A 24,996-nucleotide genomic window follows, 5' to 3' on the forward strand; every position below is an offset into this window, starting at 1 on the left:
GAGAAGAGAGGAAAGAAGAGAAGAGGAGAGAAGAAGAGAAGAGAGGAGAAGAGAGGAGAGGAGAAGAGGAGGTGAGCGCGGGCAGCTGCAGGAGGAGAAGGAGGAGGAGCAGCAGCAGCAGGAGAAGATGCTGCGTTGACTTGCCGGGACGCTCCGTGCGGAATGGCACCAAAGAGCTCCTGCGTGGATCCTTTTTCTTGCGCGTCGTCACATACCCCCCACGACCCCCCCAAAACAATACCGGCGCGCGCGCGGGGAGGGCGGGGGGAGCGGGGCCGGTCCTCGCTTGGTACCGAATTTGAATAGCGGCGGAGGGTGATAAATGTCCATTGTGCCGGAGGAGTAATGAATCTCGGCTGTCCCCCACAGCTGCGAGCCCCTTAAAGACACAAGAGCCCCGTTTCAGCGGCGCGCAAAGTTCACGCCGCTTCCAGCGTCGCATTCGACCATACGATTCATGTGTGTGTGCGTTTATTTCTACTCCAAGCGAATTTTACGCGCGCGTTTGGTGACGTCCTCGGATATTTACTACAAAGGACACCACGTACAGAGGAGAAAAAGAAACAGATGAATACAGGAGCCACTCATTTCGAACCCTCTCCGGACCCGGGCCGCGTCACGTGGCTGCGCTCGGCGCGTAACGTATCCAAACGGCCCGTGACGCCGCACGCGCTCCGTTTTATACCGACGCGCGCGCGCTCCGCTCATAAATCACCGGGGCCGGAGCCCCGCCCTCGCGGCCCGGGGCTCCTCCCCCTTAAAGCGGAGCCGTTTCACCCGCGCGCCTTTTTAATGCGACCGTTTGTGCTCGACCCATCACATTTACGCTAACGCCAACTGAGATGCGCGACCTGTTTAATATGTTTAACAGGGCAGCGGTGGCCTAGCGCTTTAGGGAGCGGCCCCGTAATCAGAAGGTTGCCGGTTCGAATCCCGATCCGTATTTTGAGAATGACACTAATACTCCTTGTTTTTAGATCTTTTTGTCAGTTGTTTCCATGCTGTATTGAAGTATAATTATAAGGCTTTTATTGACAATCACATCAAGTTGACGCAAAGGGTCGATATTCGCAGCGTTGGCGCTTTTTTTTCAAGGCCTCTGCAATTCGCCCTGACATGCTGTCAATCAACGTCTGTGCCAAATCCAGACTGATGGCGACCCGTACCTTCATAATCAGTGCTTGGAGTTTGTCAGAATTTGTGGGGTTTCGTTTGTCCTACCGCTTCTCTTGAGAAATTCCCCACAAGTCGTCAAGTGGATTTAAGGTCGGTGGAGTTTCCTGGCCATGGACCCAAAATTTCAATGATTTGTTCACTTTGGCCTTATGGCACGGTGCTCCATCTTGCTGGAAAAGGCGTCGTTCTTCACCAAACTGGTCTTGGTTGAGAGAAGTTGCTGTTGATGTGTTGGTGCCATTCTTTGTTGGCTGTGAACACATGGCTGTGGTCTGAGTGAGCCCACTGCCTTGGATGAGAAGTAGCCCCACACATGAATGTTCTCAGGATGCTTTACTGTTGGCACGAGACAGGACTGATGGTAGCGCTCACCTGGCACTTTCTGGACTTTCTTGGGCACCCCGAAGCCTTCTTCACATCACTTGAACCTGTCTCCTTGACGTTTGTGATTATTCAATAAATGGTTGATTTAGTTGCAATCGTAGTAGCATCAATATCCTAACTGTCACTTGTGTTAATGAGAGGATCCCTGAAGTGATCTCAGCAGGTCCTTTTGTTGCAGGTCTGAAATGCAGTGGAACTTTTTTGGGGGAGATTAAGTTCATTTTCATGGCAAAAAGGGACTTTGCAATTCATCTGATCACACTTCATATCATTCTAGAGTTCATGCAAATTGACATAAAAAAAACGGAAGCAGCAACTTTATGAAAACCAATATTTGTGTCATTTCTCAAAACTGACACAAGTTTCTCAAAAATTGGGTTCAGGTCCGGTGACTGTGGAGGTCAGGTCTCCACTTTTTGTTAAGTACAGAACTCCGCATGTGTTCATTCATAGTTTTGATGCCTTCAGTGAGAATCTACCTACGTAAATGGTCATGAAGATAAAGAACACACGTCGAATGTGAAGGTGTGTCCGAACCTTTGGCCTCCACTGTACACTACTTTTTCCTACTCACATTGGTAAGTGGTGGCCTAGCGGTTAAGGAAGTGGCCCTGTAATCAGGTCCGCCAAGGTGCCACCGAGGTGGCACTGAGCAAGGTAACGTCCCCACACACTGGTCCCCGGGCGCCTGTCATGGTTCCCACTGTCACCATGGGTGATGGTTAAAAGCAGAGGACACATTTCATTGTGTCACTGTGTGCTGTGCTGCTGTGTTTCACAATGACCATCACTTCACTTATTTCTCACATGGTAAAATAACCCCACCCGCGATCAAGACCCGGCACCCCCCAATCACATAGCAAACATAGCAGTATTGGGCATTTTTCTTTTGTTGTAAACAGAAAAAACATGTTAAGAAATCTCCCACAGAGATCTCAGGATACAAGTGAAATGGATCTAAGAGTATCCATGAATATAGAATATAGATTATAGCCTATACCCATGTAGTACAAAAAATTCTACTACTTAGGCATTAATGTCACACATGCCTACAAAGATCTTTATGAGTACAATTTTAATAAACTATTGGAGAATACTGAGATAGACCTCAAAAGATAGTCATTCCACTTCCTTTAGTGGGTAGGATCAATAGAATTAAGATGGCTGTTCTACCTTGTTGTTTATTCCAAATGATCCCATGTTCTTGACCAAGAGCTGTTATACAAATCTAAATAGCTGTATGGAGTAAGTCCAGCCCACGTAGGCCCACATACTCACCTGGTTTCATGTCTTACTGCTGGTCCTCCAATATTCTGAACATACAAAATGGAGGAGGGCACGGTGTGAGCCACTATGGAAACCATACCACACCAGGCTCTATCTCCGATAGATCTGAAGACACGTGCCTTGCCCACCAGTCCAAATCTACAACCCTCGAGCCCGGTAGTGAGAACATCCCTCAAAATATGGACACAATATTAGGGGGCACTTAGGTTTTACACAAGTTACTAGCTTTCTTCCTTTACTCAATAACCACCTATTTCCACCCTCTCAAAGCGACATAGCGTTTAAAAATGGGCAGGACAAGGAATTCATTGTTATTAAAGATCTTACCTGAGGGTGGTTGTAGCCTAGTGGGTAACACACTCGCCTATGAACCAGAAGACCCAGGTTCAAACCCCACTTACTACCATCGTGTCCCTGAGCAGGACACTTAACCCTGAGTGTCTCCAGGGGAAGACTGTGCCTGTAACTACTGATAGTAAGTCACTCTGGATAAGGGCGTCTGGTAAATGCTGTAAATGTAGATAAGTAAAAGACTTTGATGTGATGTTTGATGTCGGATGGAGGGTTGTTCTATTATTATTAAAAATAGTCTAAAACTATAAATAAATCTTAAAAAAAAAAAACACAACATCTATAGATGACTTTAAGGACAAATATTCAATCAGAGCATGCAATTTGATATTACATTTTGCAATTGGAAATTCAACGTGCAAAATGCTGATGTAATCCTTAGTTAAATTCAAAGTATTTTGAATAAAAAATAAAACAACGATTCAATGAATTGCATTGCATTTTGTCATGGGTTTTCTACACATTTATTGAAATTAATTTTTTTTTTTTTGCAAATGGCAAATCAATGTCCAAAGTGATGATGCAATCCTTTATTATTTTTTGGAAATTCCTAAATAGATTATCAAATCACCTAATGGCAAATCGTTTTACATTTTTTTGCAAATCTTTTTGCAAACTGTCAGACCGCTCATCAAGGCTGAACATCTGTTCCCCCTGAAATCATGACGTCACAGGTGTTACGGGAAATTATGTTCCCCCATGTTCCCTCTGGCGCGCGCTGATTTCAAAACATGACGTCACACGCTACTGCAACGTCAGGCGGTTTCTCTTTATTTAGACGTTTTCTCTGCCTTTATAATGTCTTTATTATGTCTTTAATTTTTACAGATACTATTCGAAACGATTGAAGTCGCCGGAGTCAATATGCGGTAGTCTAGTTGTAAAAGTATATTATGAGTGAGTGTTTTCATATTCACATGTAATTATGAACCCGAGTGATTTCCAGACATGTCACATGTTTAGTTGTTTAGTGGATGAAGAATGGAGAATGGTACACACACACACACACACACACACAGATATTTTCTATACTCTCATCCACTGTTTTCTCAGACTATTTATTGTATGGTGAACTTATTGTATTACATAGTTGGCATATTCTCTATGATATTTATGTTTTGCTGCTCTTGTACTTGTTTTTCTGCCATGACAAACCTGTGGGACTAATAAATCATAATCTTATTATCTGATGTCTGGTCACCCTACTGAAGTCAGATTCGTTTTGATATCAAAATGGCAATCTGTTGTTTGAGTTTAAAGGGATTGCCATCATTTACTCAGTTTCTTTCTTGCTAATGCTGGTAACCAGACAGTTGACAGTAACCATCGACTTCCATATTTTGCCCTATTATGGACGTCAATGGCCATGTTACTTCTCTGGTAATAAACTTCATTAACATATATAATCTTAATAATAATCTTTTGTATTCAACACAAGAAAGAAACTCATCGTGGAACATCTATGTAGAATAAATAATGACCCTTTTTAATCAATCCCTTTAACATTTGTTAACTTTGAAATTTAACTATTGCTTTATGCTTTAATCTTGAGTTGTTTTTCTGTAGTTGGAAAAGTAAAATTATGTTACCAGTGACAGTGCTGAAGTGTTGTCAGGTGTCAGCTTTAATAAACAGTTTTCTTACAACAGCTTTGAATTTGAGTGATTCTTTTTTTTATCTTTGTTTTAATGCATTCACATCAGTATAATGGTAAAGAGAACAGTACAATTTACAGTTAAAATAGTTATTTATTGGAATTTCCTGCCTGCATAACTCTTAATTCCTGACAAAAACATTACAAGCGTCACTTTTACTTTTGGTATTTAAGTACATTTGTAAGCAAATCCTTTTGTACTTTTACTCAAGTGGTATTTTTGCTAATGGAGTAAAATTTTCTTTGTATATCTCTACTTTAAATCAAGTACAAGGCTTGTGTACTTTGGGGACTGTCCCTGTAAATACTGATTGTTAGTCACACTGGATAATATGGGCTATATTTTAATCTGATTTTCACAAACTGAATTTGAATTGTTCAAATTGAATCTGAATGTATTAAATTGAATCTGAATTCCAGTGAAATTGAAACTGCATTTTTACATCCCTAGAAATTTGCCGATCCAAAGGGCATATCATTAAGAATATGATACGAAATAATAAGATAAGAAAAAATGTATCAAAATACGTATAAAAAAATGTATCAACAAAACATTTTTTGGACAATACCCAAGTGTCATGGGACTTCACAACTGAATAAAACTTACAGAACTTGGTACTCTCAGGTGGTCTCCCATCCAAGTACTAACCAGGCCCAACACTGCAAAGCTTCCGACATCAGATGAAATGAGATGTTCTTTAGGTGGTATGGCTGTAAGAAATAATGGTTTGAAAATGTCTGACATTCCAAGGTATGGCAGCAGAGTAAATAAAAAAACAGATATAAAGTAATTAAACTGAATCAATAGTTAAAACATACAGCACCCGGTATTCCCAGGCAGTCTCCCATCCAAGTAATAACCAGGCTGAACCCTGCTAAGCTTCCAAGTTCAGACAAGATTGGGTGTTCTTTACGTGGTTGTAAGCAGTGCCAGTTTGAAAATGTCTGTCATTTCAAGGGATGGAACAGAACTTCTTACTCTGGTAATAAAATAAGAAAAGAGACGTAAAGTAGTTCAATTGAATAAATAGTTCAAGCTTGCATCACCTGTTTGAAAATGTCTGACATTTAATGGGATGGTAAGGGTTTTGTCAACTTCTTTACAGGGAAAAACATTCTCCACCAGTACAACCCCTACTCCATCCTCTGAAGACTCTCCAACTGCTCCTGAGGCAGAGATCAGGGAGCCACCCTCTGCAGAGTCAACCGGCATCTCTCACATCATAAATGGTTCAATTACATCTGATCAAGTGTCAACTGCCTTTAAAACTGCCAGGGTTCTTCCAATCCCAAAGAAACCCACAGCTGATCCTGCAGACATCAGCAACTACCGACCAGCATCTCTTCTCTGGTTCCTTTCAGATATCCTTGAGCAATCAGCATCATCTCTCTCAGAACGTCCTCCTGGATCCCAACCAGGCTGGCTTCAGAGCAGGTCATTTTAATAAGATGGCCGTTCTGGCTGTTTCTGAGAAGCAACAAGCTGCCAGAGCAGCAAAACTCTCATCTGTTCTTATTCTCCATGATCTCTGCAGCATTTGATAAAGTTAACCACCTGTGTCTGTCCTCAGGAGGCTTGGAATTTCTTACAATGAAATGCTTTATGATTCCTTTTGATTACCTGCTTTTAATACCTTATGATTTTGATTAATCCTGACTTGTCCTTATGTTCAACGTTCACTTCAGCAAAATATACACTTTGTAAAATAATTTCAAAATGTTTTGTGCCTCTTGGGTCGGGAGAAGAGAAAACGGCGCAAGAAGAGAACATTTGGTTCCCTTGTCTTATCATAACAGATAATGGAATGCAAGAGACATCGAACTTCCTGTGTAACGGCTTTTGGGTGCATCCATCTTTGAAATAAAACTTTTCTGTAATGCTGATTCTTGTCTCACAGATTGATTAAGAATTCACAAAATGGAATTGCCTGGCACCTTCTAGCAGGTTTACTTCTGAGTGCCATCCAGCCTCTACAATTAATACAGAATGCAGCAGCACGACTGATCTTCAACCTTCCCAAGTTCTCCCACACCGCCCCTCTGCTACGTTCCCTCCACCGGCTCCCAGTAGCTGCACGCATCAGGTTCAAAATACTGATGCTGGCCTACAAAGCCAAACATGGAGTAGCACCATCCTACCTCACAGCCCTTATTACACCTCACACTGCACCTCGTATACTCCGAGCCTCCAGTACTGCTCGCCTGGTCCCCCATCTCTGAAGGTAAAAGGAAAACATTCATCTAGACTCTTCTCCGTCTTGGCCCCTCGGTGGTGGAATGAACTTCCCCTCGAGGTCAGAACAGCTCAGTCACTGAGCACCTTCACATGGCAGCTCAACACCTTCCTCTTTAGAGAATAATTTACTTACTTGTGGTCTGACTTATGCCAGAAAACTACAACAGAGTGAATAAAATGATTGTATTCTTAGTGAGGGTCCTAATGAACCAGAACATAAGTTGACAGTGACAGTGGTGGTCAGTGCTGGCAGTGGCCCAGCCCATAATTGGAGGGTTGTCGGTTCAAATAGCGAATCGCCAAGGTGCCTCTGACCAGAGTACCGTCCCCAAACAGTGCTCCCCGGGCACCTGTCATGGCTGAGGTTGATGGGTTAAAAGCAGATGACACATTTTGATGCAGTATTCCCTGTGGCATAGACAGTATAGGCAAATGCTAACTGCGCCATACATCTAGGTGGCGCCACAAACAGAGGAAGAAAAAAACATTCCACTATTCGGAAAAGTACTTGGTATTAATGTAGTAGTAGTAATAATATTAAGTGAAAGTGAAGTGATTGTCACATGTGATACACAGCAGCACAGCACACGGTGCACACAGTGAAATTTGTCCTCTGCATTTAACCATCACCCCGAGTGAGCAGTGGGCACCATGACAGGTGCCCGGGGAGCAGTGTGTGGGGACGGTGCTTTGCACAGTGGCACCTTGGCGGATCGGGATTTGAACCGGCAACCTTCTGGTTATGGGGCCGCTTCCTTAACCCCTAGGCCACCACTGCCTAGTGGTGATATGTAACTTTCCTCTCCGGCCACTGCAGCCTCCACCGAGGCTCCATTTCCTGAGGACACCGAAGAAGGCTCAACAACCCCAGAACGTCTGCAGATGCACAGTCCGTCACCACATACTGAATAACGGCATGGTACTCTGACTGCACGTCACCCAGTATAGATGCAGGGTGAAGAACATCATCGGAGATGAAGCACACACACTCTTCACACTGCTGCCGTCTGGCACACGCACATCCCGTTCAGGAACCGTTTCTTTATTCCCAGCCCACACTCACACTCCGAATTAACATCAGGACTCACCTGGACTTGCACACACAACCACTCTGTCCTAGTAGATGCAGTCGTGCACTTTAGTCAAATGTCCTGCCTCATTTTATGTGTCTTTGGTGCGACTGTTTAATAACGTTTAAGTGCAATACTTGTTCTCAGTATCACTCAATGATCATATTACCTGCACTTTAACCCACTGTGGGGCCTGTGGGAGGAGCCTGGGTGTGGGCCCCTGGTCCTGGTCTATGGTATGCACACAGAAACAGTGGGGGGACATCCTTTTGCCGTGCCGCTGCGCTTGCCCCCCCATTCACTGATAAATGTTTAACCCAGCCCTGAAAGGAGCAGTAGGGATGAGAGCCCAAATCTGCGGGGTGGCCAATGAGAGGGAGACTAGGCACAATGGGGCCAGGGGTCGTCCTTAAATAAGCCTTCCCAGATGAAGGCATCTCAGCTCTGCGGGTGGAAGAGGCAATTGTATAGGTTGCATCTGTCCAATAACCCTTTCTTCTTCTCACTCTCATATCGTGATATATAATATATGATTTAATTTTCGTTTACATTTCTGGCATTTATCAGACGGCCTTATCCAGAGTGACTTACAATCAGTAGTAGAGGGACAGTTCCCCCCCCTGGAGACACTCAGGGTTAAGTGTCTTGCTCAGGAACACAATGATAGTAAGTGGGGTTTGAACTTCTGGATCATAGGTGAGTGTCTTACCCACTAGGCTATCACCCGTATGGCTGGTTTTATTTAACTGATTTAATGACCTGTCTGTGAGTGAGACACATATAAAATATACACTATTGTGCTCTTCAGGGTTGTTCTGGATGTTTATATATACACATACACACATATGGATAAAAGTGTCTGCTAAGTGCAGTAAAGTAAAGTAAATTAAAAGAGCGGAATCGTGTATATTTTATATGTTGTACAATTTTGGCTGTACAAAATGGCGGTAAAGATTTTCCTCCATATCAGAGATTCATCCATATATATCATGTGCCATGAGGAAACTTAAAAATAACTCCCTTGGGCCTTTTTATTATTGATTCCTTCAACAGCGCCACACTTTTCTTTCATCATGGGAGAACTTCTCTTAACAGTTTTTCAATATTTTCCCATCAGATCCTCTGTCTCATCAAACATCTCTGCCTTTATTGTTTATCCATGAAGGAAACAGCAATAAAGACTGTATTCTGCACTAATGCAGACAGAATGCGCAAATAAAAAAAATGTTCATTGAGTGTTCAGCGAGTAGTGAATTGCAAGAAATGTTAATGATTTAAATACCAACAATGATCGTAACCAGGCATTGTGTGGAGGACTCAGGTGCAGAAATTTTATTTAAACTTGGACATACACATAAGGTTCTACTAGGGGCAAATGGAAGTGGAAACGGGAAAAGGAAAGGTTAAACACACACACCGTCACTCCAACTCCTTACAAGACAAGGTCTCCTCGGGCTCTGCCTGACGACCCTGCCAGCCCACTGACCACAACCTGACAGATATGCACCTCACCAAGGGTGATGGGTTAAAAGCAGAGGGCACATTTTGTTGTGTGCACCATGTGCTGTGCTGCAGTGTTTCACATTCACACTCACTCTGGTGCAGGAACTCTTTTAAAGAATGCATTTTAATACCCCAGATTCTCATCTGCCCCTGGACTGAGCAAAAAAAAAAAAAAAACTTTCAGTGTGGCTGGATGGTTGCCAGGCAACTGTGTGAGTGAGCGAAGCAGCGGTGGCTGAGGTTAAAGAGCCTCTTGGGATCCAAAGGCTCCCTCCAGAACCAAAGCACCTTTCCCTACTTATTGTACATTTATGCACAGGCTCCCTTCTGAACCAAGTCACCGTTCCAGTATCAAAACTAAACTTTCTGACAGTTATAACAGAGGATTATTCTCTCATGTCTCACGTCTGGATGCGTACATTTCTTCTTCAGTTAATATTGTATACATTACATGATAGCACATCTGGGCAAATGTCTGCTTCTGATTGGCTGTTTATGGTACCTCCACCTTTTATAGAAAGTGTTATTCACTCATACTTTAATATATAACACCATTTAAATTTTTGTGGTGGTATTTGTTTGTGTCTTTAATGTTGTGGTATAATAATTATTTTAAAATAATATAAATGCCTTGGGTGGTAGTAGCCTAGTGGGTAACACACTAACCTATGAACCAGAAGACCCAGGTTCAAATCCCACTTACTAGCATTGTGTCCCTGAGCAAGACACTTAACCCTGAGTGTCTCCAGGGGGGGACTGTCCCCTGTAACTACTGATTGTAAGTCGCTCTGGATAAGGACATCTGGTAAATGCTGTAAATGTAAATACGTTTTTAGAATTACATCAGTATCATGACATGATGATTTAGGGCATACTGGCCAATGTCAGAACCCAATAAATTCTAATTACAAACGTTCATCATTTTGATTTCAAGAAATTGTTAAATGTCTTAACGTCTGATTAGAAAAAATATATAAAATAATTATTTACCTTTATTATTTTATAAATGTATAATACAAATATTTTAAATATGTAAACACATATAAAACATAAACCACTTCATTGTTAATTCATAGATAACATAAAAGTATAATTAATTAAACTTAATTATAAAATAAATTTTATGCTTGATTACTTGGAAATATGATTGATTTTTAAGGCTTTTAAGAATTAAAGTCTGGTTAAAAGCAGCAGTTATTTTTGGACACCATCAGTGTCCACCATCAGTTCAGTGTATGCTTTTATTCCAATTTCTACATCTAGTGTGATCTGCATATTTATTTACAGTACAGGCCTAATGTCTGGACACCTTCTCATTCGATGTGTTTTCTTTATCTTCATGACCATTTACGTTGGTAGATTCTCACTGAAGGCATCAAAACTATGAATGAACACATGTGGAGGTGTATTTTTAAATTCCTTATATAATATTGTTTGATGTCTGGTGACAAGAAGAAATAAAAAAAGTCTACACTTATGAGCTAGACCAGGGGTTTCCCAACTTTTTTTCCTTGAAGTTCTCCCTGCCTGTCTGGTGCCCCGGGCCGGTTCATTGTTTCTCCCATTTACATTTTTACATTTACAGTATTTATCTGTACACGACAGTGTAACTTGCTACTTCCATTGTTTCCCTCCTCGGTGCCGGCGCCTGCACGTCTGCACCCATGTGCCACGGAACGGCTACAACATTAAGACCCCGTGGGGCTCTGCACCTCAGCTCAAACGGGCTCGATCCTCCTGCCCCACGCCCACGGTCGCGGCCTCCTCTCACCCCATGTCCACCCCGTGTCCTGCACCCTCCAACTATAGACCGGAAGTTCATGTTTGCTGACCGACCCCACCCAACCCCGACCAAAATGATAGAAATAGAGTATGAAGATTTTTTTAGGGTTGACAAGGTTTTCATTTATAGATAATTTACATTTAATGGATCCTATTGGATGCGTAATTGGGATTTTATCCATTTAATGTTACAATGTAATTTCCATAACCTCAGCATAGATAATGAGAAACACTGAGCTAGTCCACGTAATATCAAAAGAAGCAATTCTGTTCTTCTGAAGTGAAGGCTCACAGGTTACTTACATTTATAGCATTTATCAGGCTCACTGGAGTCCCCACTGGAGACAGTCCCCACTGGAGAAATTTAGGGTTAAGTGTTTTGCTCAGGTGCACAATGGTAGCAGATGGGGTTTGAACCTGGGTCTTCTGGTTCGTGGACGAGTATGTTACCCACTAGGCTACTAGCACCCTCTACTTTTATCTATAAATCAACTTTGATGGTCTAGTTACAACGTACTGTCACAAAATAGGCGTGAAGGTGAGAGCAGTGTGTGTTGGAATTGACAGGATCTCCGCCCAGTACTAGGTGAAAGTGAAGTGATTGTCACATGTGATGTGACACAGCAGCACAGCACATGGTGCACACAGTGAAATTTGTCCTCTGCATTTAACCCATCACCCTGAGTGAGCAGTGGGCAGCCATGACAGGCGCCCGGGGAGCAGTTACGGGGCCGCTTCCTTTACCGCTAGGCCACCACTGCCCCTCGTTGAAGCGTTCTACAGAAATGCAGGCCCACGGCGTGATGGGGAAAAGACATGGCGGGTTGGTTTATGTGGAGTGGATACATTTTACATTGTTAAACCCTTCATTTGAGCATGAATATTTTATATAAGCTGGATCAATTACCAGTGAAATCTGTTCACTTCAGTACAATTTGCTCTGGGCTTATCAAGAAACGTGTGGCATGCAACTAAATCAGACATTTGATCAATTAAATCTTATTTGTACGCCCAGGAACTGCGGTCCACTATAATCTTGTGGACGTCCACTGAGGCTGTATATTAGAGACATCACAATTTTTCCTTGGAGGCCAATGATGGCATGTTATGGCAGTCCAGTTCAAGGAAAAATAAGTTCTTCAAAGTCCCTGGATGTTAAGTGACCCGAAGAAACAGAATAGATGTACTCTGATGAGCGACACGCCCTGAAATCGGTGCATACATTTTGCCGAGAGTTACTTTTATTTTCCGCATTGTGTGCACAGATGACACTGTTAGATTTGTGGGTCAATAAAATGAGAAGGGCCACTACACCGCTTATGAATAACATGAATGCAGGCATGAATAGCATGAACACCGACCTGAATAGCATGAATGCGGCTCACTTTATTACGTCTTTTATGGGTTGCAAATAACTTTGCATGCATTCATGCTTTGAACGTTGAACAGCCTTAGATTGCGTGCTAGATGAATGCAGGGTTGAATGATTCTTTCCAAAAAGCACCACCTTGCATATTTTTCCCTATATACTTTAAACATGATCTTTGCATGTGCCCAGATGATTGCACCCAAGATAATTTCACTCATTTAAGATATATCTTGAACTGCGGAAGACATCTTTGGGTTGTGGTGGCTGACAGGAAGCGTTAGAACAGCAACCGGAAGCAGCGAAGAGCTTATGCTTTCCACAAAAGTGAGACCATCTCTCTTGCGGTAGTGGTCCCCAGTGCGAACAGCACTTCTGGACCGTGGGACTGTGAGGAACAGTTATTGACGTGATGAGGCGTGAGGCGGTGGCATAGGGATGTGTTTATTGATTATTGGCCGTCGCTGCCGTTCCCACAGCCTCGCAGCTGGCCTGCCGGCCACCGGGAAGAATAGGGGAGCGGCAAGGTCCCTTCTCCTTCCACGGCGCGCTCGTCCCACCATACTTCCTAGCCAGCGACAGACCTCCCAGTAGGTCTGGAGCAACATGTCTCAATTGAGCAGACCCCCGCCCTTCACTCTTTCCCACCTCCCTGAATAAATGTTTGGTCTCTGTGACCGGCCCTCGCCGCCCTAAGCCCCCAACCACACCCTGCCGCCCAGCTCCGCTGACCTATGACCCAGCAGTGAAAAGTTACTGGGGCGGCGGGTGAACTCTCTCAGGCCTGCCAGTGCAGAGGGTGCTGGGAAAGGGCACCTTCCAGGCCTGTGGGGTTTTTTGGGGGGGGCGGGCACGGGGGCACCATGAATGGAGATCCCTTTGACCCTGCGCCTCTGGCCCTGTCCGGAGAGCAGCTCTGAGGCGGCTGTCACACAGAGAGCCACTGGCCATTGAGAGGGGCCCCTCGGAGGCATCTGAATTTATTTTAGGTCACTGTCACCCGTATTTCTTTTTTCTTTCTTCCTCCTACCCTTTTGACGGCCGCTGCTCGCTCACGCTCTGTTTTCTTTTCTGCTTTGCTCTCTGTCAATGCCTGCTTCCCCTCTCAGCGCTCTCCCCCATATTACCAACGCCTCTTAAGCATTCTTTAAGGCAGGTGCTCGATAGGATGGATTCTGACTGACCGGAGCAGCCCTTCTTTCACAGCTGGATACGGAATGGTAAATGTAACGGGTCGGATCAATTTCAGAGGTCTTTGCAAATTAAACGCTGAAATCACGCTTGCTTTTTTTTCTCCTGTCTTATATCAAGGGGTGTCAAGTGTTAAACTAACATGGATCAATATGAAAAAACATCCAAGGCTTTCAACTTTCTCTGTTAATTGCAATAGGTCAATCCATATATTTTCTTTCATTTTTGTAAATTAGTTATATTTGTTCAGTTATGTCTCTGTGATCAGTGAAATTGACCTCGCAGAAGACCGGGCGACCCGCAACAGCGCCACCTAGCGGCGGGCAGGGAGAGGTGGGTTTTTTTTTTCTCTCTCTGGGCGAGAACACGTGGAGGTGGAATTAAGTGGGGTCGTGGCGATTTGACGAATCTCTTCATTAACGAATTGCACTCACTAATGACTGTTCCAGACCCCCTGGTGCTGGTCAGGGAACTGAACTGGCTGAATGTGTCAATCTTGTGGATGTGGGGTTCTTATAACAACAACAACATTTATTTTCTTATTTATTTTTATTTAATTTATTCACCTCGTTTATATAACGAGACTTGTTTCAATGCAAAAAAAAAACAAACATAAAGATTTTGCAATAAATGTTCAGAAAAAAAAATTGTATATTTAAGGATTTTAAGGAATCAGGATAAATTCTTTAAAAAAACTGACTACACGTGTAGAAAATAGCGAATGTAAAATGTAAAAATCCAAAGCGTTCTTACTGTCACGTGTAAATGTAAAATAAAGCTGACAAATAAGAGTAATTTCTTCATATTTCTCTCAGTGTACATAAACATTTTAACATACGACACAAAACGCAAAGATGAAACGATGTTAAAACGTGCACGAATTGAAACAAGGTGCTGATGTAAAGAAACCGGCCGGAGTAAAAGTAAACGGAAGTTGCAGCGGGGATCTTCCCCCCTCTCCCGTCCCCCGTCCCCCGTCTCCCCTCCGCTGCTGACGCGGACCGGGGACACCATGTTGCTCCGGCTAGTCGCGGCTTTGGTGTTTCTGGCCGGGACGCGGGGCTACTTCGCGGAGGAGAGGTCCCCGGAAGAATCCCAGATGCAGCCGCCCACGGTCGTTCTCGCCATAGTCGCCCGAAACGCGGCGCACTCGTTGCCATATTACCTCGGAGCCCTGGAGAGGCTCAGCTACCCCAAAGAGCGCATCTCGGTTTGGTACGTGCCTTTTCTCGCACTTAAAAGTAAAAAAAAAAAGAAAAAAAAAGCTGCTTTTCAAAGCGACACTTTCGGATCTTCCTCCTCCTCCTCTTCTCTACTCTCTAAAACCTTCACCATCCCCCATCTGAAGTGCTCTTCACTGAGAACTTCGGCGGAAGGGCGGTTATTACCCGCTAATAACGCCGTTACAATGTAGCGCGGTGGTAACTACAGCATTTACAGCATTTACCAGCATTACCTCGTCCAGAGCGACTTACAGTCAATAGTTACAGGGACAGTCCCCCCCTGGAGACACTCGGGGTTAAGTGTCTTGCTCGGGGACACCATGGTAGTAAGTGGGGTTCGAACCTGGGTCTTCTGGTTCACAGGCGAGTGTGTTACTACCACCTTTAGTAATACCGTGGTACCCTCCCTGGCCACAAGGTTGTTTCGGATGAATTTCACCGGCAGTTTGAATTGTACACGTTCGACATGGCCCCGGCTGCCCCAGCGTGTCAACCCTCCGTGTCTCCACCAGGGCGGCGACAGACCACAACGTCGACAACACCACGGCCGTCCTGAAGGAGTGGCTCACGGCCATGCAGACCTTCTACCACCATGTTGAGTGGAGACCTATGGAGAAGCCCACGTGAGATGACTTTCTTTTCTTCATGACACGCGCGGGGAATGCAAGTCAGTTTATTAAATATGTAAGATACAGCAAGTGTCTGCTGTAAAAGTAAATATAGCCATCACCCGAAAGACATCATATACATAGTAATATATACATATATGCAGAAAATGAGGAGATTAACACATCTGCGCAGCTTCAGGGCTCTTGACATTTCCCTACTCGTTTTTCCACCGCGCTGGACAGGATCCAACTTGTTTCGGCTAATTCCCATGGGATAGATGTGGTTCCTGTCAGTGCGTAGCAGTTTTATGTGTGCTTGTGTGTGTGCGTTTGTCATTGCACAGATCCTATCCTGGGGAGCTGGGGCCTAAACATTGGAGCAATGGGCGGTACGAGTATGTGATGAAGCTAAAACAGGCTGCGCTGAACTTTGCCAAGAGGCGCTGGGCTGATTACATCCTGGTAATTCGCAGATTCTCCCGATTATTACGTTTTACGGCATTTATCAGACGCCCTTATCCAGAGCCAGTTAGGCATGTATTCATTATCACAGATACGGAACTAAATGGATCATAATGTGTATCAGTTATATAGTAATATTATACAGGGTGGGCCATTTATATGGAAAAAATGGAATGGTTGGTGATATTAACGTCCTGTTTGTGGCACATTAGTATATGTGAGGGGGGCAAACTTTTCAAGATGGGTGGTGACCATAGTGGCCATTTTGAAGTCGGCCATCTTGGATCCAACTTTTGTTTTTTCAATAGGAAGAGGGTCATGTGACACATTAAATTTATTGGTAATTTCACAAGAAAAACAATGGTGTGCTTGGTTTTAACGTAACTTTATTCTTTCATGAGTTATTTACAAGTTTCTGACCACTTATAAAATGTGTTCAATGTCACCAACCGTTCCCATTTTATTAAGGTGTATCCATAGAAATGGCCCACCCTGTATATAATGTTCAGCACTCACTTGTCCCAGTTTTCTAAAAGCAGTGACATCGATGGCATTACACGCTCATGGAACTCTTCATTGTCTCCAGTATGCAGACACGGACAACATCCTGAGCAACCCCGAGACGCTCAACCTCCTCATGGCTGAGAACAGGTCCGTCATTGCCCCGATGCTAGACTCCCCCGGCGCCTACTCCAACTACTGGTGCGGGATTACGCCACAGGTGATCCCTCCCCGGCACACACGTAGACGCCGATTACCCTTCAGGGGCATGTGGTGTATAACAGCGATGTCGTGCTCCTTTGTCCTTTTGCCCTTGTGCATCTGGCCGCTGTTATTGCTCCGTAGCAATGTGCCAGGAGCCAGGTGCTGGCAGACGAAGTCAGATGTAGGGTGTTTGCGGCACGTGTGGATATTCTGACCAGCTTGACCTTTGTTGCTGCTAGGGATACTACCGACGCACGGCCGAGTATTTCCCCACCAGACACCGATACAGGCTGGGCTGCTTCCCAGTGCCCATGGTTCACTCCACCATGCTGCTGGACCTGCGGAAGGAGGGGACCAAGAAGCTGGCCTTCCACCCCCCGCACGTGGACTACTCCTGGCCCTTCGACGACATTATCGTCTTCGCCTTCTCCTGCCGGGCTTCTGGTAGGGCACCCCCTGTTCTGCAGCTTACCTTTTAGGCGCCAAGTCTTGCTGATTTTACAAACAAAAGTGTCCAATATTGGGCATCCAAACAGAGGTCCAGATGTATATATGTAACAAGGTGCGCTACGGCTATGTGAACGTTCCGGCAAAACCCCAGCAAACAGTTGAAGACGACCGCATCAACTTCATCCATCTCTACCTGGAGTCCTTGGGTGAGTGCAAAATTACTTTTGATTTTGTGCTCTATGAGCATTTGCACTGTTCGTGAAGGCACTGTCTAAAAGTGTAAAACACACAAATAATCATTTTAAAAAGAGAAAGTGGCAATAATTTAATATGTTTATATCAAGATGCACTGGACGAACTGGGGGTCTCATGAATGATGTAACCAGTGAAAAGGGCAGTAGTAGCTAGGGCTGCAACAACGAATCGATCGAATCGATAAAAATCGATTACTAAAAGAGTTGGCAACGAATTTCCTAATCGATTCGTTATGTCGCGCGACGCGGAGACGTTTGATTATTTAAAAAAAATTTATAATTTGAGCGCGGAGCGGAGTGAACACACTCGGTCTCTCTCGCGCACAGTTTGGCGCCTCATAGACAGCGCGGAACAAAAAACAAAAAAAAACTGAGGTAGAGGAAAGATACATGGCGGAGCCAGAGAAATCTGCGTGAAAATATGCAAAAGCGACACAGCACGGCACGGGAGCACCACGGCAATGATCCAGCACCTGAAACGCGTGTTTGATGAGGAGGAAGGGAGTTCAGCAGCAGGGTAAGTTGCTACAGAATCCTACTTTTGTTCCGTTTTGAAGTGAGGAACGTAATGTCCCTGGTGCTGGTGTTTAACTCGCCGCGGAGGAGAACTAGACGGGGACGTACAGCGCCACCTACTGGTGTGGAGGGGGGATGAAACAGCGTTCGGACTGTTCTCTGCGTCTCCGCGTGGACGACTCGCCTATTGTGTCCCTGAGCAAGACACTTAACCCTAAGTTGCGACAGGGGGACTGTCCCTGTAACTACTGATTGTCGCTCTGGATAAGGGCGTCTGGTAAATGCTGTAAATGTAAATGTTTACCCGTCATCCAGCTTGACAAGCATGACAAGTTAGCGTTAGCGTGTTAATAACAGTAGTAAAGCAGGGGCGCTATAGTTACTTTGCATTAAAAGACTAAAGACATGTTTTTATTCACTAGCCGTTATTGGACCATTCATTTTCCAATCTGTTGTCATGTATAGCTACACTGCAAAAAAAGCTGTTCTTACCTAGTAATTTTGTCTCGTTTCCAGTCCAAATATCTAAAAAAAATCTTAAATCAAGATTACTAGACAAGAAAAATGGCATGAGAAAATAAAGTGATGCTTAAAACTTCTGTTTGAGATTATATCTCATTAAGATTAGTTTTGCTTGTTTTAAACAATCACTTAATTTTGAGATGTTTTATCAGAAAACAAGACATCATTTCTTATGCTATTTCACGTGTCTAGTAAATGTATCTTGATTTAAGATACTACTAACTTAGAAAAGCATTTTTTGCAGTGTGTGTGTGTGTGTGTGTGTGTGTGTGTGTGTGTGTGTGTGTCAGTGTGAGAGTTTGTGAGTGTGTGCGTCTGCGAGTGTGTGCATCTGCAGTGTAGTGTAGAGAACAAGTTCTGATATTCAAACAAATCCTGTTAAATCTTCTGATTTGTATTGTTTTTTATTTTTTTATAAATTATTTATCGTTCTGGCAGCTCAGGTGGCACTTTATTAAAAAAAAGTCTATATTTGGCAGATGTAAAGCATACATGTGTATGTTTTTTGTGTTAGTCCATTTTTATTTTATTTTATTATTATTATAACAGCTCAAGGAGCAACATGTTTGTGCACTTTCTAAAGATTTTGGTTCTGTTTTTGAATAAAGGGTTGGAAATGAATGCTTTTCTTTTTTCTTTTTTTTTTTATCCGATTCTACGATTAATAAAAAAATAATAATCGACAGATTAATCGATCATTAAAATAATCGTTAGTTGCAGCCCTAGTAGTAGCCTAGTGGGTAACACACTCGCCTATGAACCAGGAGACCCAGGTTCAAATCCCACTTACTACCATTGTGTCCCTGAGTAAGACACTTAACCCAGGGGGGGGGACTGTCCCTGTAAATACTGATTGTAAGTCGCTCTGGATAAGGGCGTCTGGTAAATGTAAATGTAAGTGCCTGTAATACTCTTTTTGGCGTCTCCCTAAACTGTGAATCCCCCCTCAGTTCATGGGCCCCCTATGCACCCCTCACGTTACGTGCACATGGAACCCAAACAGACCGACCTCATGGGCTTTGATGAGGTATGTGACCGTTGTGCACCTGGTTTGCATCTCATCTTGTGATCGTGCGAGCATCATCAACTATAGCAACTAACTGAGTGGACCAAAACAGGCATGATTCTTCATACCCAGTTTAAATCTAGACTTTGAATACAGGGTCTAGAGTACCAGTACATCTTTTCAAGGAACCTTGCGAACGGCCTCGTTGTGCTCTGCAGATCTACCTGATAAACCTGCGCAGGCGCCCGGACCGGCGGGAGCGGATGCTGTGGTCTCTGTACGAGATGGAGATCAACGCTAAAGTGGTGGATGCAGTGGATGGAGGGTAACAGCTGACCCGCTCAGTCCAAGCTGCAGTGCTTGCCCTGCGCTTGGCGTTGTTACAGGGCTGTTTATCCACTGCAGGGCGCTGAACAGCAGCGACATCAAGATTCTTGGCGTCGACCTCCTGCCCGGGTACTATGACCCGTTCTCTGGACGCACCCTGACCAAAGGAGAGGTTGGATGTTTCCTGAGCCACTACTATATTTGGAAGGAGGTAAACGGTTCCTCACGTGCATTTATGTAGCCTGCACGAATACACACTGTAAGCTCTACAAACGGGCCCAGTCTGCATCAGTGAAAGGCTGCATTGTGGGAAAATGTCAGAAAGCATGCACATTTTGTATGTAGTATTTCGACCTCTTTCGTAGTAAATTTAAATAGCCCTGTTCTCAATAAATTAAAACAAATAAAAAATATTAGAATAATGATTATTATTCAGTATTCACGAGCCATTTCTTTTAAAGGAAAATAAAACCATGCTCATTGTGATTATTGTCATTTGAATCGTAAGAATTGTCCGCGGCCGCCCGCCCCGCGCGAAGATAAAATGTCGTCCTCCGTGCCGCTTTTTTAGATGGTGGACATGCAGATGGACAAGGCGCTGATATTCGAGGACGACGTGCGTTTCCAGGGCAACTTCAAGCGACGGCTGCTGCGTCTGATGGATGAGGTGGAGAAGGTGGAGCTGGACTGGGACATCATGTGCGTGCAAGGGAGCCTCCCCCCATATGTCCGTGACCATGGCAATGGTGTCACTAGGGAGACCTGGTTGGGGGCGGGGTGGGGTTTCAGCGCTACCTCTACATTGTCGTATATATGTGAGCATGCGATGAAGATTTAAAGGGTGATGGGAGTGAAACTATGGCTTCGTAACACTCCTCAAAGAGTCATTGCGCCCTCTAGTGGTTGAGTGACACTTCCATTCAAACGTGATGTTGAATTTCATTCTGTTGAATTTCATTCTCTTTGGTGGAGTAGATGACCATAACATGCTTGAACAGAAAAGGCATTGTAATATCTGCTTGTGGATTGCTAAATATGACTTTATTTACATATACATTTGTATGCTCAGATACTTGGGCAGAAAGCAGGTGAACCCTGGAGATGAGGAGGTGGTGGAGAATGTGAGGAACCTGGTGGTGGCCGACTACTCCTACTGGACCCTCTCTTATGCCATTTCACTGCAGGGTGCACAGAAACTCATCAATGCCGAGCCCCTGTCCAAGATGCTGCCGGTGGATGAGTTTCTGCCCATCATGTATGATAAGCACCCCAAGTAAGTGTGCATGTCGCCACCCTACTGCGTATTATAACACCCCAGGCCCTTAAAGGTTCTGCAATATTAAATGAGAGGCCTTGTGTTACATTAACACTTAATGGAGGTTGTTAAGCATGACAAATAAAATTATTTTATAACTCAAAAGGGGCCAGTGTGTATACTAGTCGTGAACATAATGAACAGTGGGTTCAGAAAGTGGGTTCGATTTCATACACATTTCATTTTAACATTTAACCAAATGTTGGCCTGCCACTTTACAATTATTTCAAATTATCTGCAGATATCAAGTACTTTACTGCAGCACTGAAAACTCAACCAATGAAATTTTAGAACCAAAAACGAACTAATTTACAACAAAATAGCCATACACATTTTTACAGTAGCCACGGTGTCTATTCGTGACAGTAAGAAGTAAAGTTGCAGTGAGGTGGTCAGTGTTGCTTGCTGGAAAGACGTGTTTTAAGCAGCTCACCACAGCACGTATCCAGAGTTCTGGAACCCGTCCCTGATTGAAGCACGCCAGCCTTCAGGTCCTTTGTTTCTTAACAGCCAGCAGTCACTGACAGTGGCTCCAATTGAAACTCTTCTGGGTTTTTGTGACCAACTGGGCAAAGCAACAGAGCCTAGAGACACGTTTTAGCATCGAGGAAAAGTCATGCATACTAAATTAGTTTTGCTTGTGTGTGTATGCGTGTGTGTGTGTGTGTGTGTGTGTTGGCTTCCTGCCATCCCTATTCCCATTCCGGTCTTCTCTTCTGCTGTGTTATGTTCCGCTTCACTCATCCAGCAGCAGTGCTCCGAAGTCACAGAGGAAGAGGGGGAAAGGAAGGAAGGGCTGACTCTTTCCAGTAGCTTCTGTCACTCATTGCGGGACTGCGCTCATTGTTGGTTTTTTGGGGGGGTATTTTAGTCGTGAAAGAATGAGAAAGCGCTGTCCTGGTTTAGCATCTGCACATTCTTGTATGAATAGCAGATATCTGCGTTGCTGACAGATCGCATCTGGTATTCACTTTTTGGTCTTAATAAATTGCCATGTGGTCTTAAAAAATTTTTTTCAAGATGTGTGAAATGTAGAAAGATAGACAGACTAAATAGATGGATTAAATAGATAACTGATGCTGAGAGCAATTAACAATTGATATTTATTTCATTTTTATTAGGATCTATTCATTTAAATGTTGTATTATTTAATAATCCGCTCAGATGCTGTTCTTTGAATGAAACTGTGTTTGTTTTTTTTTCATAGCGAGTCGTATAAATCTCACTTTCCCAACCGCAATCTGATGGCGTACTCCACCCGGCCCCTGCTGGTGGAACCCTGTCACTACGCCGGTGACCCCGAGTGGTTGAGCGACACCGAAACCTCGACGTTATGGGACGATGACTCGGTGCGCACAGACTGGCGGGGCTCCCACAAGACCCTCAAAGGCACAGCGCCCCCTGCTGGGCTGCACAGTGCCCACCGAGATGAGCTTTAGGAGACAGAACCGTCCTCCTCCCATGGCACCGGTTGTCTGAGAAGAAATAAGGCTAGTCAAGTAGAACTTCGGAGACTTCCTATCAGCAATCACACGACTTTTGCTGCTGGAGACAATCTATACAACTGTACAATGAATATGTACAGTAGTGGTCCATTTCTTGCATGTAACAACTCAGTACATCCTGATATTGTGAGCTGGATCTGGTCAAGAGGAATAATAATGTCTAATGATAATGGTATCAGTGAGACCTGTTTTAATACCTACATTATTTAAGTCCTATTTAGTTCAGACATCCATAGAAACTGTGGAATAATTGCAATAATAGCAATCTCTGAGGTCTGTTATTGTTACTTTATTAGAGTGAACAGTAAGAGATAAATGGTGAAAAATCCACTCAGATCATTGCAAAAAAGTATGTAAGGAAGTATGAATGAACGTTGTTCAGGGCTTTAGCCAGTTTTTATGCTAACGTTTAATGCTAGAACAATTACATGACATAACTTTTGGGTACATGTATTTATGGATGTACTTGTATTTCGAATGTATCTGATATGATCCTTTGTTATTATCGTAAAAAGTTTTTTTCTACTTTTCTCACTGTTTACAGATGAGATATTCTCTTCTTAGCATGTAAGCTGTGTGTATAATTTATTTGAAGTGCCTGTTTAATTCTCTGCTTTGAACTGAAGATGTGATTTCTATTTCTAACTGTGCCTTTTGTATTTGTAAAACTTTTTCTAGACAAAAGGGAGGTTTTTCTCATGTTCTGCATCAGTTTCGTGTTGGGCGTGTTGTGCTCTGTTTGGGCATCTCAGGATCTCTGAGGAGGCGCTTTGCAGAAACAGCGCCCTCTGCTGACCGTTAATTCTGAATTTAGGGCCTACAGGCCCTGATGGCTGTTTAGGAAGTCTAACGTTGTTCACTGAAAATGTGTAAAAAATACAACTGAACAGACTTGTATTATCTTCCTTTACGTAGATTTATTTTATTTGATGGAATTTTTTTTTATCCTGTTTTAAGATCAACCTTTATTAGTCCCACAAGTGGGAAATTGCATTTGTTATGGCAGAAAGTGGGTAGAAACAGAAGAAATAGCAGCAAAAACAGAGGTAAATAGCAGCAAAAAAATAAATATGTATATGTATATATCTACAAATATATCGGTACAAAGGGACAACAATGAGTTAAAAAGAAATGAACTGAAGTCGGATTTATGTTGGATGCAGTACATTTTGTAGTGTGATAAGTTGAAATAGAAATAGTTAATATTAAAACTATCATGAAAGCATGTTATAAGTCGCTCTGCGACTAGTACTGAAGCACCTTTTGATTTGATTACAATTTTCAGTCTTGTTCACAAACCTGCCATCAATTAAAGAGACCCGATTAAACCCTAATAAAGTGTGGCTGTCCCATAGGATTTTCCTGATATTTCCTCTCAGTTCCCTGCTACAGATTTTACTTATAGCCAAAAACTGACTCGGACCCTTTCTTACACATGTATTTTTCTTAAAGTGATTGCCATTGTAAAACACTGCAGCACAGCACACAGTGGTACAACGAAACATGTCCTCTGCTTTTGACCATCACCCTTGGTGAGCAGTGGGCAGCCATGACAGGCACCCGGGGAGCAGTGTGTGGGGACGGTGGTTTGCTCAGTGGCACCTCAGTGGTTCAGGATTCGAACCGCCAACCTTCCAACTATGGGGCATTATTCCAAGAACACAGTATTTTTGAAAAATAAATTAAATAAAAGGCATCCATTCAGAAAAGCTGCACTCATTTACATACATATTCCTCCATCAAATACATAATAAATCTACCACTCCAGATGGTCGAAATGTGGCAGCCCAGCTCATCTTCAACCAGCCAAAATACACCCATGTCACGCCTCTTCTCATCTCTCTCCTCCGGTAGCCACTCGCATCGAGTTTAAATCCTTGATGTTTCCTACAGGGCTTTAAATGGAAGTTCTCCCTCTTACACCAACACACTACTAGCTACACTCCTGCACGCCCTCTCAGATCTGCACATGAAACCAGACTGAAAATTCCCTCTTCACGGGGCCTCCGATCCCAATCCACTCTGTTCTCCTTTCTTGTCCTGGGCTGGTGGAACAACTTGTCCTGCTCCATTCGACCAGCCGAGACTACTACCACCTTTAAG

General features: G+C 43.6%; 1 protein-coding gene across 2 annotated transcripts; it reads left to right on the forward strand.

Annotated features, from left to right (window-relative positions):
• The first annotated feature begins 14,973 nt into the window (after window positions 1-14,973).
• cercam (cerebral endothelial cell adhesion molecule) lies at window positions 14,974-24,209 on the forward strand. Of its 2 annotated transcripts, XM_028971057.1 has the most exons (12): window positions 14,974-15,215; window positions 15,736-15,846; window positions 16,176-16,293; window positions 16,880-17,014; window positions 17,238-17,442; window positions 17,535-17,654; window positions 19,691-19,767; window positions 19,965-20,071; window positions 20,152-20,284; window positions 20,645-20,772; window positions 21,143-21,346; window positions 22,596-24,209. In XM_028971057.1, exons 1-12 carry the CDS (start codon window positions 15,013-15,015, stop codon window positions 22,825-22,827), a joined length of 1,773 nt encoding a protein of 590 aa, XP_028826890.1. In that variant the 5' UTR covers window positions 14,974-15,012; the 3' UTR covers window positions 22,828-24,209. The 2 variants fall into 2 exon arrangements, with proteins under 2 accessions (XP_028826890.1, XP_028826891.1); XM_028971058.1 differs by lacking the exon at window positions 17,535-17,654.
• Window positions 24,210-24,996: the final 787 nt, after the last annotated feature.

The sequence above is a fragment of the Denticeps clupeoides genome, chromosome 3, assembly GCF_900700375.1.
Source record: "Denticeps clupeoides chromosome 3, fDenClu1.1, whole genome shotgun sequence".
NCBI lineage: Eukaryota > Metazoa > Chordata > Actinopteri > Clupeiformes > Denticipitidae > Denticeps > Denticeps clupeoides.